Here is a 15,269-nt window from a genome sequence, read left to right as displayed (position 1 = left end):
CTTCACTGAATGAAATGGAGACCTGGATGTATGCATTGCATTTCCACCCTCTTAGAGATAGGAAATCCAAGTTGGATGACTATGGAGCATTGGTTATTGCAGGAAACCTTTATGGACACATCTGAGAGTTGTTTGTCAATACACAAAACCTCCCAAGATGCCAGATGGGATTCCAGTCACTACTGATGGGATTCTATCCTCTACTGTAATTCATGGCATTGCTCTGGGAATATATCTCAATCACAATCAGGGTGTTGAAGTACTAAATGTGATAAAAATTAGCATATTGAGAGCATCTCTGTAAAATAATCCTTTGTTTTCAAAGCAGCCCTCCAGTACTATGCTTTTTTGTAAGCGCCTCTTAAAATCACAATGCTTCACAGTCCTAAATTCCTGAAAATTTCTCTGGATAGGGTATCAACCCTTGTTTTCTCTGAGGAGTTCCGTGAAGTAACAGTCAGGATATAGCCATAGAAAATAGGCTATTCAGTGTAGAAAGAAATCAACTGAAGTATCTTTTCACTGACTACTACAGCCTCTCATCCAAACATGGCAGGACTTGCACTGATAGATCTTGGGTTGCAGCAAATAGGTCAAGAATAGGGATAGCATCACTGGAGGCCCTCCAGTTTGTTACATCCTAAGGCATTTCTATACCAAGGAGTTAGTTACATTAGTGCAAACATACACACAATACGTGGTTGTAAACTTTTCTAATGGAACTGAAGCCACCAGGTAGCATAGAAAAACAGTGTGCTGTTGGGGAAATCCCTTTGTGCAACATAATAGCTACACATATAACATTACTTCTTATATAGCTGATAACCCATCTTGTCAATTCATCATAAGATAAACTGTCTCCTCCCAGTCCAGGGGGCCCAGGGGGACCTGGGGGACCTTGGGGTCCAATGAAATACTGACGAACATCCGCTCCTAGGAAAACAAAAAAAATCAGTTTTTACTTTTCTGTTTTTCTGGTTTCTCCAGAGATACAGCAAAATTAATGACTGGAAATATTGGTGTTTTTTGACACAGAGCCATATTGTTTTAATCACTCTTAGTAACACACTTTTACTATTTTTTTACCTTCCGGGAATGCCCATCCCACTGTTGTGTATCTTGACCATTGTGTTGGCACCTAAATAACTCAGACTACAATTACATGGCATTAATCCCATTGAATTCAATGGGGGTTACTTCTAACTAAACATGTATAGGATCCTGGTTTGCTTACAGGGGGGTTAGGTATGTTCTCAATTACCATTGATTCATCCCTTACTTTTCAATGCATTCCCCCCATCACATTCCTAACTGCAAAAATCCCATTTCTTATTAAAGTGGGTTTGTTGTGCTAGGGCAACAGAATGCTTAAATCCATTTTAATTTTATAAATCTACATTTATGGTATGTGCTTGAATCCCTCCTGAAAATAGTGGCAATCCAGAGGCACCCATAGTAATATGTCTGTGGGAACAATCAGTGGCTTTGGTGTGTTCCTCTCTTTCTAGCCCTCCTGGCCACATCTTACTGTTCCATCCAACAATATGACTTCCTGTTTTACATATGGTGATATTGGTACAGATTTGCCTTTCATCATTGCAATGTCACTCACTAGAAACCTGAGGATTGAAGACTTTTGCATGTATTTGGCAACTAAATCCTGAAAAGGAGCAAAGGGAACAATCCAGCCAAAATGCATTGTGACAAGTTCCACTGAAAGCTGGCAGAGTTAAAAATAATTCAGATTGCAATTCTATGCACATTTACTTGGGACTAGATGCCACTGAATTAAGTGTGACTTAATTCTGCGAAAACATGCATAGGATCAGAGTGCACATCCTGTCTGTTTCAATGTCCTGACATTTGATTAGGTTAATTTTATGTATCATCTGATTTTGTCAAAACCTTTGTCACATTGAATAGCAAACACTACTGAAATATTTCCTAGGAGAGGATAGTGGGGGGGGGTATCATACATTTTGCAAGTGGGATTCAACTGCACACTGACAACTTCAGGCTATGCAGTTAAAGTGAATGTTGTGCTCTTGCACAACGAACCTGCTTTTTTAAAAAAATCAGACTTTTTGCAGTAAGAGAAGTGATGGGAAAATGCACTGGAAAGTGTGGGATAAGTATTGCTTGATGCAGCATGTATAACCTCTCCACAAACCAATCAACATGAATGCTCAATAAACTGTGAACTTTGTGTAACCTCCCTATAATAAATTAGGATGAATGCCCAATAAACAGGCTGTCTGGAACCAACATAAGAAGACCAGTAAATGGGTAATTTTGAAGATGAAGGTTTATCCTTGAGTGAATCTCTGCTATCCAAAAATGACACTGAATTGGGATACAACCGTAAGCAAAGGCTGGTAGAGACGGCAACAGGACCCACAGTGACCATCACAAGAAAGTGGCATGTCTCTTACAAATAGGACAGGGGTAAATTCTGTCTGATTTATATTGTGGCTCCATTTGTAAAGATGAAGACCTAACTGGAGGCATGAAAACATGGTGCTTACCAGACATGTAGTTCACAACACGGCGAGCCAATTCAGTATAGTCCAAAGACTCCTCACCAATTGTGGTTATGATTCCTGGTGGCCCTGGAGGACCAGGTGGTCCAATTAGATAACGCCCAATAGTGTCACCTAGTAAAGTGGAAGGACAGAGTTCAATCATTACTGAAATGGATGAGTGTTGTTATGACAAGGTTTTATGGTTCTCCTGTAGCTCTACCAGCATCGTCCTGGAAAATCACACACTTTGTTGATTATTCTACAATGCCCATTGGCTGCTGCTGCCATAGAATAATTTGTTACCTGCTTTCGCATAAAGGTTTGGGTAAGGTAATTTGGGAACCACACTACAAATGTCTAACATGTTGGTCTGCCTTATTTGTTTAGTGCTCAGGTTATGTTGGATATAAGCCTAGGTTCTCTCACTCCCTAGGTAAGAACCACACACCTGGCCTAAAGATAGGAAACCTCCTCTGTTGGACAAATTCCATCAACCCCTGCCAGCATGGTCAATTGTGAGGGATAATGGGCACTGCAATCTAACAACATCTGGGGGACCACATGTTCCCTATCCTTGACCTAAACCAATGAACTAATCTGTGACAAAAGAGAAAATTGCATGTTACTTAGTAGTTTCTACTTAGTATGTATTTCTGCAAATGTGGAGAGCCTAATTTTGTTCCTGGCATGTGCAGCTAGGAGCATCTCAGATGGTAGGATTGGAATCACCTCTGCTTGAAATGTGGGACAACCACTATTCATCAATGCAGTGGACTCTATTGGGCTATATGGACCATTGATCTGATCTGGAGTGCATCTGTATGCTCAGCTAAGTGCTGCTTTGCTGCTATTTTTGTATGCTTACAAATGGGTAATTTCCAGTAGCACATTTAAAGAGACTAAAAAAAAAGAAGTCATGCAGCTGCTTTTTGGTGGTGTAATAGCTTTATGTATTCAAGTTACTAAAAATGATATTTTCAGATCTAGACCTGCATGTGTGTTTATATGTCTTGTCCCTCTCGTCAATGGAGTTCCCTAAACTAATAAAAACCATCCTTTTTAAGAAGGCTTTTGGCTTGTAGATGGTTGTTTTAATTGTATTGGTTTTAACAGTCTCTGCTTATAACTTTTTCTACTGCTGTGTTTGGTGTTTTAATGTTTTGTAACCAACGTTTCATTCAAAATGTTAATTTATGGCTTGACTTTGCTGTTAGAGTCCTTGAGCTTTTTTATGAGGAAAAGGGAGGGCAGTTACATACGATTTAAATGAATAACAAACAAATATGTCTCTGTCCACCATGCATACAAGGACAAACTTAGTATCATTAATGCATGAATCCACCCAAAAAGAAATATAGAGTAGTTAACAATAAGACCTTCAATGAGCATGCAGAACAACCACCCACTTTTCCATTAATTGATTGCCTCTGAGGATTACTGAAACTCAGAATTCTTTTCAATATCTGCATGTGTTTGTTACTTAAGTTCATACATTGCTATCCATTTGATTCAAATATACTCTGTTGAAAATATTTCTGTATTTTATTTGGAGTCACAGATGTATTACAAAATGTGTGGAGATATGCAGAAACCCATGGAAAGAAAGATCTTGTCAGCAAGCTAAACTTGGATAGCCAATTCTTTTAAAAAGAAACATGACAACAGGGCATGATATTTTAAAGAAGAAACTTGAGAGCAAGTGCCTTCTTTGTTTCTAATGTCCCTCAACCTCCTGGCCAGTGGAGTGAGGTGCAGGCACTCTACAGCTACCTCACCACTGAGAGGGCTCAGCTTTGCCTTGTGAAAGACTAAACCTGGAGCCAAACTACACATTGCACAGAATGAGGTGGTAATAACCAAGGTGGCAAAATTCTTTACTGTACTGCCTCAGACTGCAGGTATGCAGTCATATTTCTGAATGTTCCTCCTTGTAAAAATAGAATTAAAATGCTTGCAATTAGAAAACTAGCACATAAGAAAGGAAGGTTTAATAGAGCCTCTCCCTGATTTTCTAGCTTACTATATTCAGGGATTTTTTTTTTTTTTTACTCTGGGGGGTGCATTCCAAAGTACTACCCCTTTCAACCTGCAATCTGAAATAATACAGCGTGTAACAGATTAGGTCTTGGATGATTAGAAGGTAAACAATCTCCAGACTTTCCCAGGAACTCTGGAAGTGTTTAAACTGTGGGCTATCAGAAGACAGTCCATGAAAGCATGATTTTAAGAGAAGGTGTGTAACTTACTCTGCAGGTACTCAGCGATGAACTGCTGAAGATCTTGTGCTGAACCAATTCCACTAATTCCTAGGCCTGGGGATCCAGGAGGGCCTGGAGGACCTGGGGGACCCTGAGAAGTTCTTGTTCCAGCTGTAGAAGTAAAGAAGTCAAGTTGCTTTTATTACTCCAGGAACAAGGCACAACCTCATAAAACAACTTCACTTAAGTCCATCATACTGACACTTCGGATAAAACAATACATTACAAGGCAAGTGAGTGTTTCCCAAGCCTGTGTTTGCCCTGTAACACTCACGATAGGGGAATGACCAGGTGAGAGGGGCCTCCCTAACTTGTAATGGACCCAGACTAGGACTCCTTGGAGGCAGAATCCTTCAGCATCTACAGCTCCAAGGAGATGGATCCATGCTGTGGTCCATCCCATGTGGGTCCATGGGCACTGGAGCTTGCCTCCCTTTCCCTGAACCCCGAGGAAACATCTCTGCTGCCAGACTCTGATGGCTGGTCTGCAGACTTCTCAGGGGAGCAACAACACCCTGTGAAAAGATTCCCCCTACCCCCAGTGGAAACACCATTAACTCCAAAGGAGCCAACAGCTGCACCACAAAGCATTGGCCTTTCAACTGGCCAGAAGGCCACTGGCCAGGTGAGGCCTCCTGTCAGTTACTATCTAGCCCTGCCATAAAAGTCAGCCAGTTGCTCCAGGACTGTGGTAAGACAACTTGGATGTTTGGTGTCTGCTGTAGGTCCTGAACCCACTACTTGATCTCCCTCCTAGGTGTTGACTTCTGCCTTGCCTTGCCAGCTAAGAACTACTGACCTCCCCTTGCTAGGACATTACCTCGCCTCGGTGGTGGGCATCTATATGGAGTATCTTGATATAATTAATCCTTCTCCTGCTAATTTCCCCCAGCAGATATGTTCCTGGCTGGATTTTATTTAGTTATCCCCCTCCCCCCACCCAGCCATGCTCTGAGAGCAGCAGACGTATGGGAGAGGAGAGGAATGGCAGGCAGGTAGGAAGCATTTGCAAGAAGAAGAGTTTGCCCCCAATGTAACAGGTCTGGCTTACCACATTTTGAAGTGAGTGAATTAATACACATTAACAAGGTGTGTGTGTATATAAGACCATTACCTGCAGAGTCTAAAATGATCTAACTGCACCACTGGGGACTTCCAACTGCAGTATACATCCCTACAGCTGGAGGCAGGGCTACAGGAACGTACAGCTATGCTGTTTGTAGCCACAATTAAGTCTCTGTTATGGAGGATTTGTAGTCTGTGCAAGCACTGATGATAACGTCTATCACTGAATTTTAATATCCCAAGAAACTTGGCTTTTTTTTTTTGGTGGCAAACGCAAGTTTCTGGCCCCTATGGCAATTGTGGGGAAACTTTGTCCCTCCAGGTGTTGCTGAACTACAACTTTCATCATCCCTGGCCATTGGCCATGTTTCATGGGGCTGATGGGAGTTGTAGTTCATCAACATGTGGAGAACCAAAGGTTCCCTGTGGCTAGCATGATAGATTTGAAAATATGCAGCCAGCCTCAGGCGAAATGTCAGAGTGGTCGGAATAGTACACAACTTCAAATAGTACAGTCCGAGGCAGGGCTTTAGTGCTTTGTCCCTCCTCACAGTTAGCAGAAAAAGAATAAACTATGCCAATGAAGCAAGTCTATGCAAAATGTACACAACATATTTAAGGCGCAGAATCCTGCTTTTTGTGGAACAGCCACACATTTACTTGACCATCATATAATGCTTTCTATTCAGCACGCTACTGGGCATGAGTCTCCTGTTCAGACAGCATCCTACTAATAGCAGCCTGTTCCAAAGTGGCATTCTTACACCCCTGCTCTGTCAGCTTGCTGGCCTTGTTTTAGTCACCCAGGAAGAAAGCACGTTGCACTTCAGAATAGTTTAACACCAGAGGTTGTTATGACAGTTTACACCACATGAAAATGTATATTTTATTCATGCAAATCATCTTACCTCCAGGGATGCCAGGAGCTCCTGGTACACCTGCATCACCTAAAGGTGAAATAAAGGGGGGGATGGGTTTACTGAATCTATTCAGCAAGCCTGTCTGCTACATGAGGCCACCTCTGTACTTACTTAATTCCTTATGTGGGATAAAAGGCAAGTCAGTGCTTAGTACAGGGGTGAGGAACCTTTTTCAGATTAAGGACCACATTCCCATCTAGGCAATCTTCTGGGGGCCACATTGCAGTGATGGGAAGGACAAGAGGCATAAGTGGGCAAAGCAATGAATGCAAATTTTATCTTTGTACAGTAGGCTAGCTTCTACACACACATGCATCCATGCACATGCACACACACACACACACACACACCTCTCTTCTCCCTCCAGCCAAGCAAAGAGCATTATCAGAGTTGAAGGAACCATACCAGCAAGGATAAGGGCCGGATAGAAAAGGCCTGAAGGGCTACATTTGGCCCCCAGGCCTGAAGTTCCCCACCCCTGGCCTAGACTGTAACAATATCTTTTGCCCTCTGGGAAGAAATGCAAAAGCATTTTTTCAAATGACCATCCACCATGATTTACAATACATCCCAGATGGGAACTTTTAATGGTTGCCTAAACACATTGCTACTGGGGCATGTCAGAAGCCAAAGGCTTTGTCTCATCCAGAGTTCAAGACCCAAAAAGATGCTCTGCAGGCAGACAAGATGCTCCTCACAAACCTTTCTCTCCTTTGGGTCCAGGTGGCCCAGGAAGCCCAGGTAGTCCTTGGATGGCAACTCCGGCACCTGCTAATAGAGGAGGCAGAGATGATGATGAGACATTTGTGTGTGTGACGGGGGGGGGGGAAAGGTTGTCATACATGACATTATATTGTTTGGACCAGCTTCACCAACCTGGAGACCTCCAGATATTTTGGACTACAACATCCATTATCCCTGTTCATAGGCCATGAGGGCTGGAGCTGATAGGAGTTGTAGTCCAAAATCTCTTGAGGGCACCATGTAGCCGAAGACTGATGTAGATGTAATCTAAGATGTTTTATTTAAAGCAACTGAGTTGAAAACACATGCATCATGCCAGCACACACATGACGGAGTCCAGAATTGTCTGAATGTCCCTGTCGAGTGTATGCTTGGTGACAAACCTAGATTTGTAACCACATAATGTGTAATGCAACAACCCATTTACCTGGGAGCAAATCTCATTCAACCTAATGGGACTTATGTATGAGTAGACAAGTATAGCAGGGACAGACAACCTTTTTCTGTTGAGGGCCACACTCCCTGAGAGGAAATCTGTTGAGGGCAGAGTACCAGCAGTGGACAGAGCCAGTGATAAGCACATCCAGAGGAAAAAGTGTTCTCAGTTCACTAATCCAGGTTGCCCTGCTTCAATTTTTACCATGGATGGTTCAGATAAGAATTCCCTGTCCCAGGCAGCTCTACTGAGAAGTAAGGCCTACTGGTTTGATGTTGTTTTCAAATAAATACACTGATGATTTTTTAATTTATTTATAGTATAAACAATAAAGATGTTCTGGAGAGCAAGTGAAAGTAATTATTTTTTGACTTTAATGTGCTAAAACACACACACACACACACACACACACACACAGAGTTGGAAGAGGCCTAGCAATTAGTTCCCAGATAGCTAAGGAAAAACTTATTTTCCCCAAGTCATAAAACCAAAAAAGATTCCCCCCCCCAAAAAAATCAATTTACTTTTAATGCATAAAATATTGTCTCATTCAATTGTTTCAATATAACATGGAATGAGAGGGAAAAACGTGTTTAAAAGCCAGGAAAAATAAGGATGAAATAAACAAAAGGGAAGGAACCCTGATGGGAAATGAATGAGGCAGCTTCAGGTGGGCTGCAGTTGGCCCTCCTGTGATACACAGGACTGAGCTGAAAGGCCCCAGAGAAGAAAGGGAGTGCATTTAGACTCACCTGGCACAGAGGCTCCTGGGATACCTGGTTCACCTGTGAGAAAGATGGCATGTCACACAACCAGGTTAATTCAGTGCATCAATAGCTCCCAGTTCCCACAATGTAAAAAGAGTTATCGTGACCTGTCAATTCTTGTAGGCCAAGTGAGCAGGCAATTAAAGAAGACCCATTAGATATCTGCTTTTGAAGTGATGAAGAACACTCACAGTCCTTTGTCCCTTGGCCAGCAGAATGGACTAAGATCAATACCACTATCGGTGGATGTGCCAGATCAATTTTATTTTTATTATTTTTTTATCAATGTAGAATTGAGTTAAATATGGTCTTGGGGTTGGAGAACAGAAATACATTTCTCTGCACACAGTCAGGGATTCAATAGCATGCATAGACTTTGCACACGCACTTTCAGAGCACCTTCTGCCCCACAGTGCAACACTAGACCTAGACCAGATCCTGACTCTGCCAGCCACAGATACTCTTATTTCAGGAGTAAGAGTCTGCCTCTTGGTTGCTGTTAAGAAGGTACAGGCTATCACTCCTTTTGTAGGAAGGTGGGGGGAGAGCTTCCTTCCCGGCAGAAAAGTTTAAATGAGCTCCCTGGAGGCAGCCCAGAAAATGAAAGAAACTCTGCAAGCTATCCCAGGTTCACAGAGCAATGACAGAAAAGCAATGTATTAATTTAACCACTTCTTAAGTTTCATATCTAGAATACATACTCTAGGTTGAAATGGGTCAGGAAAGGAACCTGAACAAAACATCCTGAGAATTGCTATTTCTATTTATCGCTTCTTGAAAATCAGATAGTGACATACTAAGATATACGACAGCCTTCGTCCCCCTGATGTGTCAGTAGCACTCAGATCAAAAATCTAGTCAGTTTTAAACATCTTGTTCATGCCTCTTGAAAAGTGGCAAGAGACAATTTGTTTAATCATTTTTTTAAAATAGTGATTTATTATATCCTGTTCTTACATGGCCTCATTCTGGCTCCTTTTTAGGGAAAAGGGAGAAATTGGATCAGTTCACATTTAAAGCCAAATTTATCAAATCCACAGTTTCTGAAACAAGATGTGAACCAAAACACAGCCATCCTTTGAAATTCACACATTTTTTTTTGCTATGCAGTTCACCAATCAAGCAATGTTTACAAAATGTATATATTAGGGGGAAATGTTCATAACAATGAATATATTGGTGAAAATCACATACAAAAATGCATTTATATTAGGAGAAATGGCTTGCAAAATGTGCACATTAGTCAAAACTGCATACAAACTGTGTTTATTAGGAGAAATTTGCACTAAAACTCTGAAGAATGTTCTTGAGGATTTTTTTTTAAATCACAAATTGCTGCAGAAATGTGGGGAGCCAAATTTAAGATTGGAAAAATGAGAAATTGAGAGAACCTAAACTGACAAATCCTTTCATCCCTACCTCTCATCCTCCAGGCTACTAATAAGGTCTGTACCCACTTAGCTTCAGCCACTTTGCAGCATCTGCTGCTCCCAGACAATTCACTAGGAGCACAGGAAAAGTTTAGCCTCAGAGGCTTTGTCCTCTTTTGTTTTCACACTGCCATTCTACCTTCATTCATAACTCTGCCAGCAAATTCCATCGACAAAGTCCTGTACAATTACATTAGTCTACAGCAACCATTCCCAACCTGGTGCCTTCCAAACTACAACTCCTATCATCCCTGATCGGTTGTCACAGTGTTTCGGGCTGATAGGAGCTGGAGTCCAACATCATCATCAACTGAGCTGATGCCCCTGCTGAAAACCTTTCTGTTCCACTAGGCTTATGCAATAAAGGAGATGTCTTTTTGTGATAGCTGACCTTTCACTGCGTTTTTAATGGTTTTTACTGTACTTTTTTTACTTGTCATAAACAACTTTGATGTTTTTAAATGAAATTATGGTACACAAATATATTTATAAATAAATAAAAATCTAGAGGGTATCAGGTAGGGGAAGGCTGGTCTGAAGAAGAGACAGCACCTGCTCTGTGTTTGTGGCATACTGTAGTTTCATGGCAACTGATCAGGGTGTGGGGCTGGGACTGGTGGATAGATGGCCAGTGAGAGCATTAGATGGTCTTTTGATGCCTTCCAACTCTATGAATCAATATTGACTTGGCCCATAGATGTATTCTTCCTCTGGAAGAGATTTATTTACACCAACATAAGCTGACTCTTCCTTGTAAAATTCAGAGAGGTTTGTTCTATTCTTCATGGGCTCGTTCTATTCTGTTCTCTTTTGAAGAAAGAAAAGAACATTGCCCTGCTCTACTATTCTATGGTTCTACTGTCTGGTTCTGGAACTTGTAAGTTATTACTGAAGAAGAGGTGGGGAATCTAGATATTGTACAGGCAGATCAACTTGTGTTTTCATAAATTGAATAAATTGTTCAGTAACGCTTTGGAGATAATTTGTGCATTACAATTATGCTTCCCCAAAACAATAGAGCAGCATTGGAAAAATCCCTCCAAGGAAGGTCTTAAATTGCACAAAAGCTTTTTACCTGGCAGGCCACGGGGTCCTGGTGGGCCCTGAACAGAAGCACCTGAAAAAACAGGGGGAAAGTATTACACTGGGCTCCATTTATTTCATTTGTAACTCTGAGAGTTCTGTGCTGCCTCTCTGTTCCCTCCATACAGAGACAGATTTAGGGTCAATTCACACAATTACTGAGCATGTGACAGCCATGGATAAGGACTCAAACAGAGTGTGCCACCCTCCAGCTACTCCTGTGAATGCAGCATTCAACTCTTACAGAATAGATACACCACTAGCTGTCTATAGGATAGGACACAACACATGTAGGCATTTCCTGCATCTACCTCATGACAAAGAAGTTGTCTGAGCATGCCAAAAAGGCCTTTGCTGAACCAACTCACCCATTACTCAAGTTTCCAGCCAATAAAATTAGCTGGCTTGTTATATCTTTAAATTTGTTAAGATCACATTCCTTAATGAATGCTAAATGTACCACTTGCAAAGCCTGTCTTGTACACCAGTTAAATTACAACCTCTTGAATTAGTAGCTCATCTCTTACAAAGGTTTTATTCTGATAGAATATGAGATATTGCAAAGTTGATTTTTGGTATAACAGCAGCTCAGTTGTTACAAAATTATTTTTTCCTGCCACCTGCTAATAAACATGATTTCAGACCAATCTGCGTTGGGGGGGTTGGGGAGAATCCTTCACTTTCATTTTATATCAAACTAATCAGATCTACATGATCTACAAAATGTTAGATTTAAAAACAACAACAGTAGTATAGCCAGAAAACTGCTGGTTTTCTGCCAAGAATATCAAGCGAGCAGGTGTTTATATCTGAGGTTTAACATTAGAAGCTGTCGTAAGTATTTATATGACAAAGTACATAAAAATACATATAGCAAAGTGGTTGTGTGAGAAATTCCTTTTTCCTTCTAGAAGGACATATTACTTCTGCCTAGCTCCCCTCCACTTTTTCACTTGTACACTATTGCTGTACATACCTGGGGGCCCTGGGGGTCCTGGGGGTCCTCGCATCTCTGGCAGTGCTAAACAAAAAAAGCAAATGGAAACATGGTTTTAAATGTACAGACAATAACTGGTGTTGGGACATATTTTAGAAATAGAAAGAGGATGTTAAAAAATAGATCTCATGGGTTAAACTATTAAAGGAACCCAGATAGTGCCTGTGTTTTGAAGAAATGCTTACATTATCTAATGTGTCTGCAAATCAAATGAAAGAAGCTAAATTGACCAGAATGCATGCATTGAGTTATATCCAACTAATACTGCTTTCACACATGGGGCTGATTGCATTAGTTTAATGGATTAAAAAGGTAGTGCTTCTGTCCCGATTTCTAAAATTCCTTTCATACTGCAGTACCTGTTGTGTTAAGGAACAGTAGTTTTTCCAGCCATTATACTGGCATTTTGCACAACTATCTTTCATATGACTGCAATGATCAACATCTTGTTTTTGTCCCTCACCCATTATACACATACGGACTGTAGTTCCCCACTGTGTAGGAGGTCTAAGATCTTGTCCCGTCACCATGCAACCCCTCTCCCTTTAGCATCTGGCTTTTTTTTTTTAGTTGTATAGACAAAGGAGTATGTGTGGGAAATGGTGCTGCTACCTGTGCCTATGCCAGAATCCTGGTACAATTTTCGTCAGGCAAAAAAACTGTGTGTGCCTAAAGGGTGGGAATGCACTGCATGCTGAGATGCCTGTCATGTGAGCGGCTGCAGCTAGTGAAAAACTTTTCTAGGTTCCCAGCCTTGCAAACAGATTATTTCTGGTATCGTTTATCACAGAAATTAGCGCTATACTTGCACTATATTCCACTAGAATTCCGCAGCTAGCTTCTACGTTGTGTGACAGATCAAATATAATCCGCAAATTACCAGGTAAGAAATAATCCGAATAACAGAATAAAAAGTGCAGTGTGAAAGCAGTCTAAGTAGACTTACTGAAGTCAATAGCCTTGACTAATTTATGTCCATTTATTTCACTGGGTCTATTCCAAGTTGGATATAACACATAATTTTAAAAGTGGTTCTTTTCCTGTACTCCACACCAGCATCCACACGTGACCCAGCTGGCACTAAAAAGTGTTCTGAGCATCATCTTGTGAAATTTTAACCTGCTTGGAGTGAGACTTGGGGTAGGGATTGAGGATAAAACAATCATACATTTTTTTGTTTTAGGAATAAAGTTGAGGATGGGGAAAGCAGAAATGATAGTGAACTTGGAATTTCTGGCAGAATAAATTGTAGGAAGAATTTAAAAGACCATGAAAGAAATAAAAAAGGGATGGGCTGAATATGAGACTTTGTCTATAGTAAAATGACATCTAAACTATCTCAAGATCTCATGACCTCTAAATCAAACCAGTGAATCCAGATGTTTTATACTAAGTTGTATTTTTAGCTTTGTCTGACCTGGTTTCAAATAGAAAAACATTTTTTTAAAAAAGTTTCATGTTCTAAAGCAAAAATAATTGCCTAATGTGTACATTACATTAAATCATGATTGAAAGAAACTTGGTGAACAAACTGTGTGCTACTGCATGTTCCTGCTGCTGCCGCACTGCCAGAAACAAACCATGGCCTGCCTTGTCATGCCATCCAATCCCGTTCTGTGCCCGGGACTTACTGGGCTAAGGGGCGAGTTTGCGGCCGCAGCTGAAGCCTGAGCCGCCATCTTGGGGGGTTGCATGCACGTGGGGCACTGATGCGGCATGCACCAAGGGGGTGGGGTGGCCAAAGGTCACTTAAGGCCGCACCGCCAGCTTCCCACCCTCTTTTGAATTTGCAGAGGCTTGTTCCCCTTCGGTGGCAAAGAAGTTTGGGGAAAGGTTAAAAGGGAAAGGGCAGCTAGGTGACACCTTTAGGCACCTTTGGGGGTGATAGGCGGTCCAGAGGCCTGCAGCTCAGGGTTATACAGCCCAGGGGCAGAATACGGGCCACCTTTGGGGCCAATGTGCCTCATCCGCTTGGAATTTCAGGGCTCCGGGGGGCGGTGATGCGGGTTGGACCCCCTACACATCTTCAGGGTGTGGCCTGAGCTGGGGTCTGGCACAGGGCAGCCCCTGGCTCAGGCAGGGTTTGGTTGCCCTATAGCTGCAAGCAGGTTTTGCCTGGATCATCAGAATGCTCCCGCACTTAATTTCCCCTTTGCAGGTTCATTATTCTAATTGATTCTGTTCAATAAAGTGCCCCATGATTCAACTCAGTGAATGGTGTCTGTGCTTTATTTCGGCAGGAGGCTGCAAATCTGGACGCATGGTTTATCTTAACAAACAATGAGTCGTAAGTAGTCAGCCAAGAACAAACAGTTTCCACTGATTCACACTAAGCCATAGTTTGATTTAACTATGGTTTAATGTGGCATGAGAACCAAACCCTTATGATGAGAGGCTGAATCTGGAGCTGCCAGTCTGGTTCATCAGTTCCTGGTGTAAATATCTCTAGTTGATGGAACATATTTTAAAGATAGAAAACTAAAAGGGAAAGTGTGAATGGTCACATCTCAAAATTTCCCTAGGCTGAGGCAGGGGGTGAGGATGTCTTAAGTGACAAAGTTGTAGTGTGTGTGTCTTCCAAATGCTAAATAAACTGCACTGTTCAGGGCTCAGTTTGATTCTGAACAACTGACGGGGAGAAGGATGGAGAAAGTCTGGTTCTGAACTATTATAGCATTCAGATATCCATATTTAATGTTCTGAAGCCTAATCAATCTCTTAGGAAGTGTCAGTAGTATAAGCATAAGCCTAGAAGGCTTCCCTACCTTGAGCAGCTGAAGAACCAACTTCTGATCTGATGGTTTCCACAATTGTGGTTTCACCTGGGGGGCCTCTTTCACCACGATGACCTGTATCAGAACATAAGAAAGGTCAGACTATATAAGTTGTCGGGTTCTGGTTTCCACCTAATATGAGTCTAGACATTTTTATAAAGCTTAAACCTAATCTAGATGGGACATGCCAATGATGATCTTGAGGAGTAGGACAGGGCAAAACCACTGGGATTCCTTCAGTCATAGGTAAATGAATTTGGAAACACCCCAAGT

At 41.7% G+C, this 15,269-nt stretch overlaps 1 protein-coding gene across 2 annotated transcripts in view; it reads right to left on the bottom strand.

Moving 5' to 3' along the window:
- The window catches only part of COL17A1 (collagen type XVII alpha 1 chain), an 80,653-nt gene that overhangs the window by 13,713 nt on the left and 51,671 nt on the right, over positions 1 to 15,269 (bottom strand). Inside the window, exons 36-44 of one of the 2 annotated variants that reach the window (XM_061636075.1) lie at positions 14,988 to 15,071; positions 12,202 to 12,246; positions 11,218 to 11,259; positions 8,698 to 8,730; positions 7,468 to 7,536; positions 6,754 to 6,792; positions 4,769 to 4,891; positions 2,526 to 2,654; positions 808 to 933 (exon numbers count right to left, since the gene is read on the bottom strand). In XM_061636075.1, coding sequence (XP_061492059.1) covers positions 808 to 933; positions 2,526 to 2,654; positions 4,769 to 4,891; positions 6,754 to 6,792; positions 7,468 to 7,536; positions 8,698 to 8,730; positions 11,218 to 11,259; positions 12,202 to 12,246; positions 14,988 to 15,071 — 690 coding nt within the window. The remainder of the gene's footprint in view (positions 1 to 807; positions 934 to 2,525; positions 2,655 to 4,768; positions 4,892 to 6,753; positions 6,793 to 7,467; positions 7,537 to 8,697; positions 8,731 to 11,217; positions 11,260 to 12,201; positions 12,247 to 14,987; positions 15,072 to 15,269) is intronic. The other variant, XM_061636076.1, reaches the window with a different exon arrangement.

This window comes from Rhineura floridana, chromosome 7 (genome assembly GCF_030035675.1).
Source record: "Rhineura floridana isolate rRhiFlo1 chromosome 7, rRhiFlo1.hap2, whole genome shotgun sequence".
In the NCBI taxonomy this organism is placed as follows: domain Eukaryota; kingdom Metazoa; phylum Chordata; class Lepidosauria; order Squamata; family Rhineuridae; genus Rhineura; species Rhineura floridana.
The sequence above is the reverse complement of the archived record's forward strand: the minus strand, read 5'-3'. Positions and strand labels throughout refer to the sequence as shown.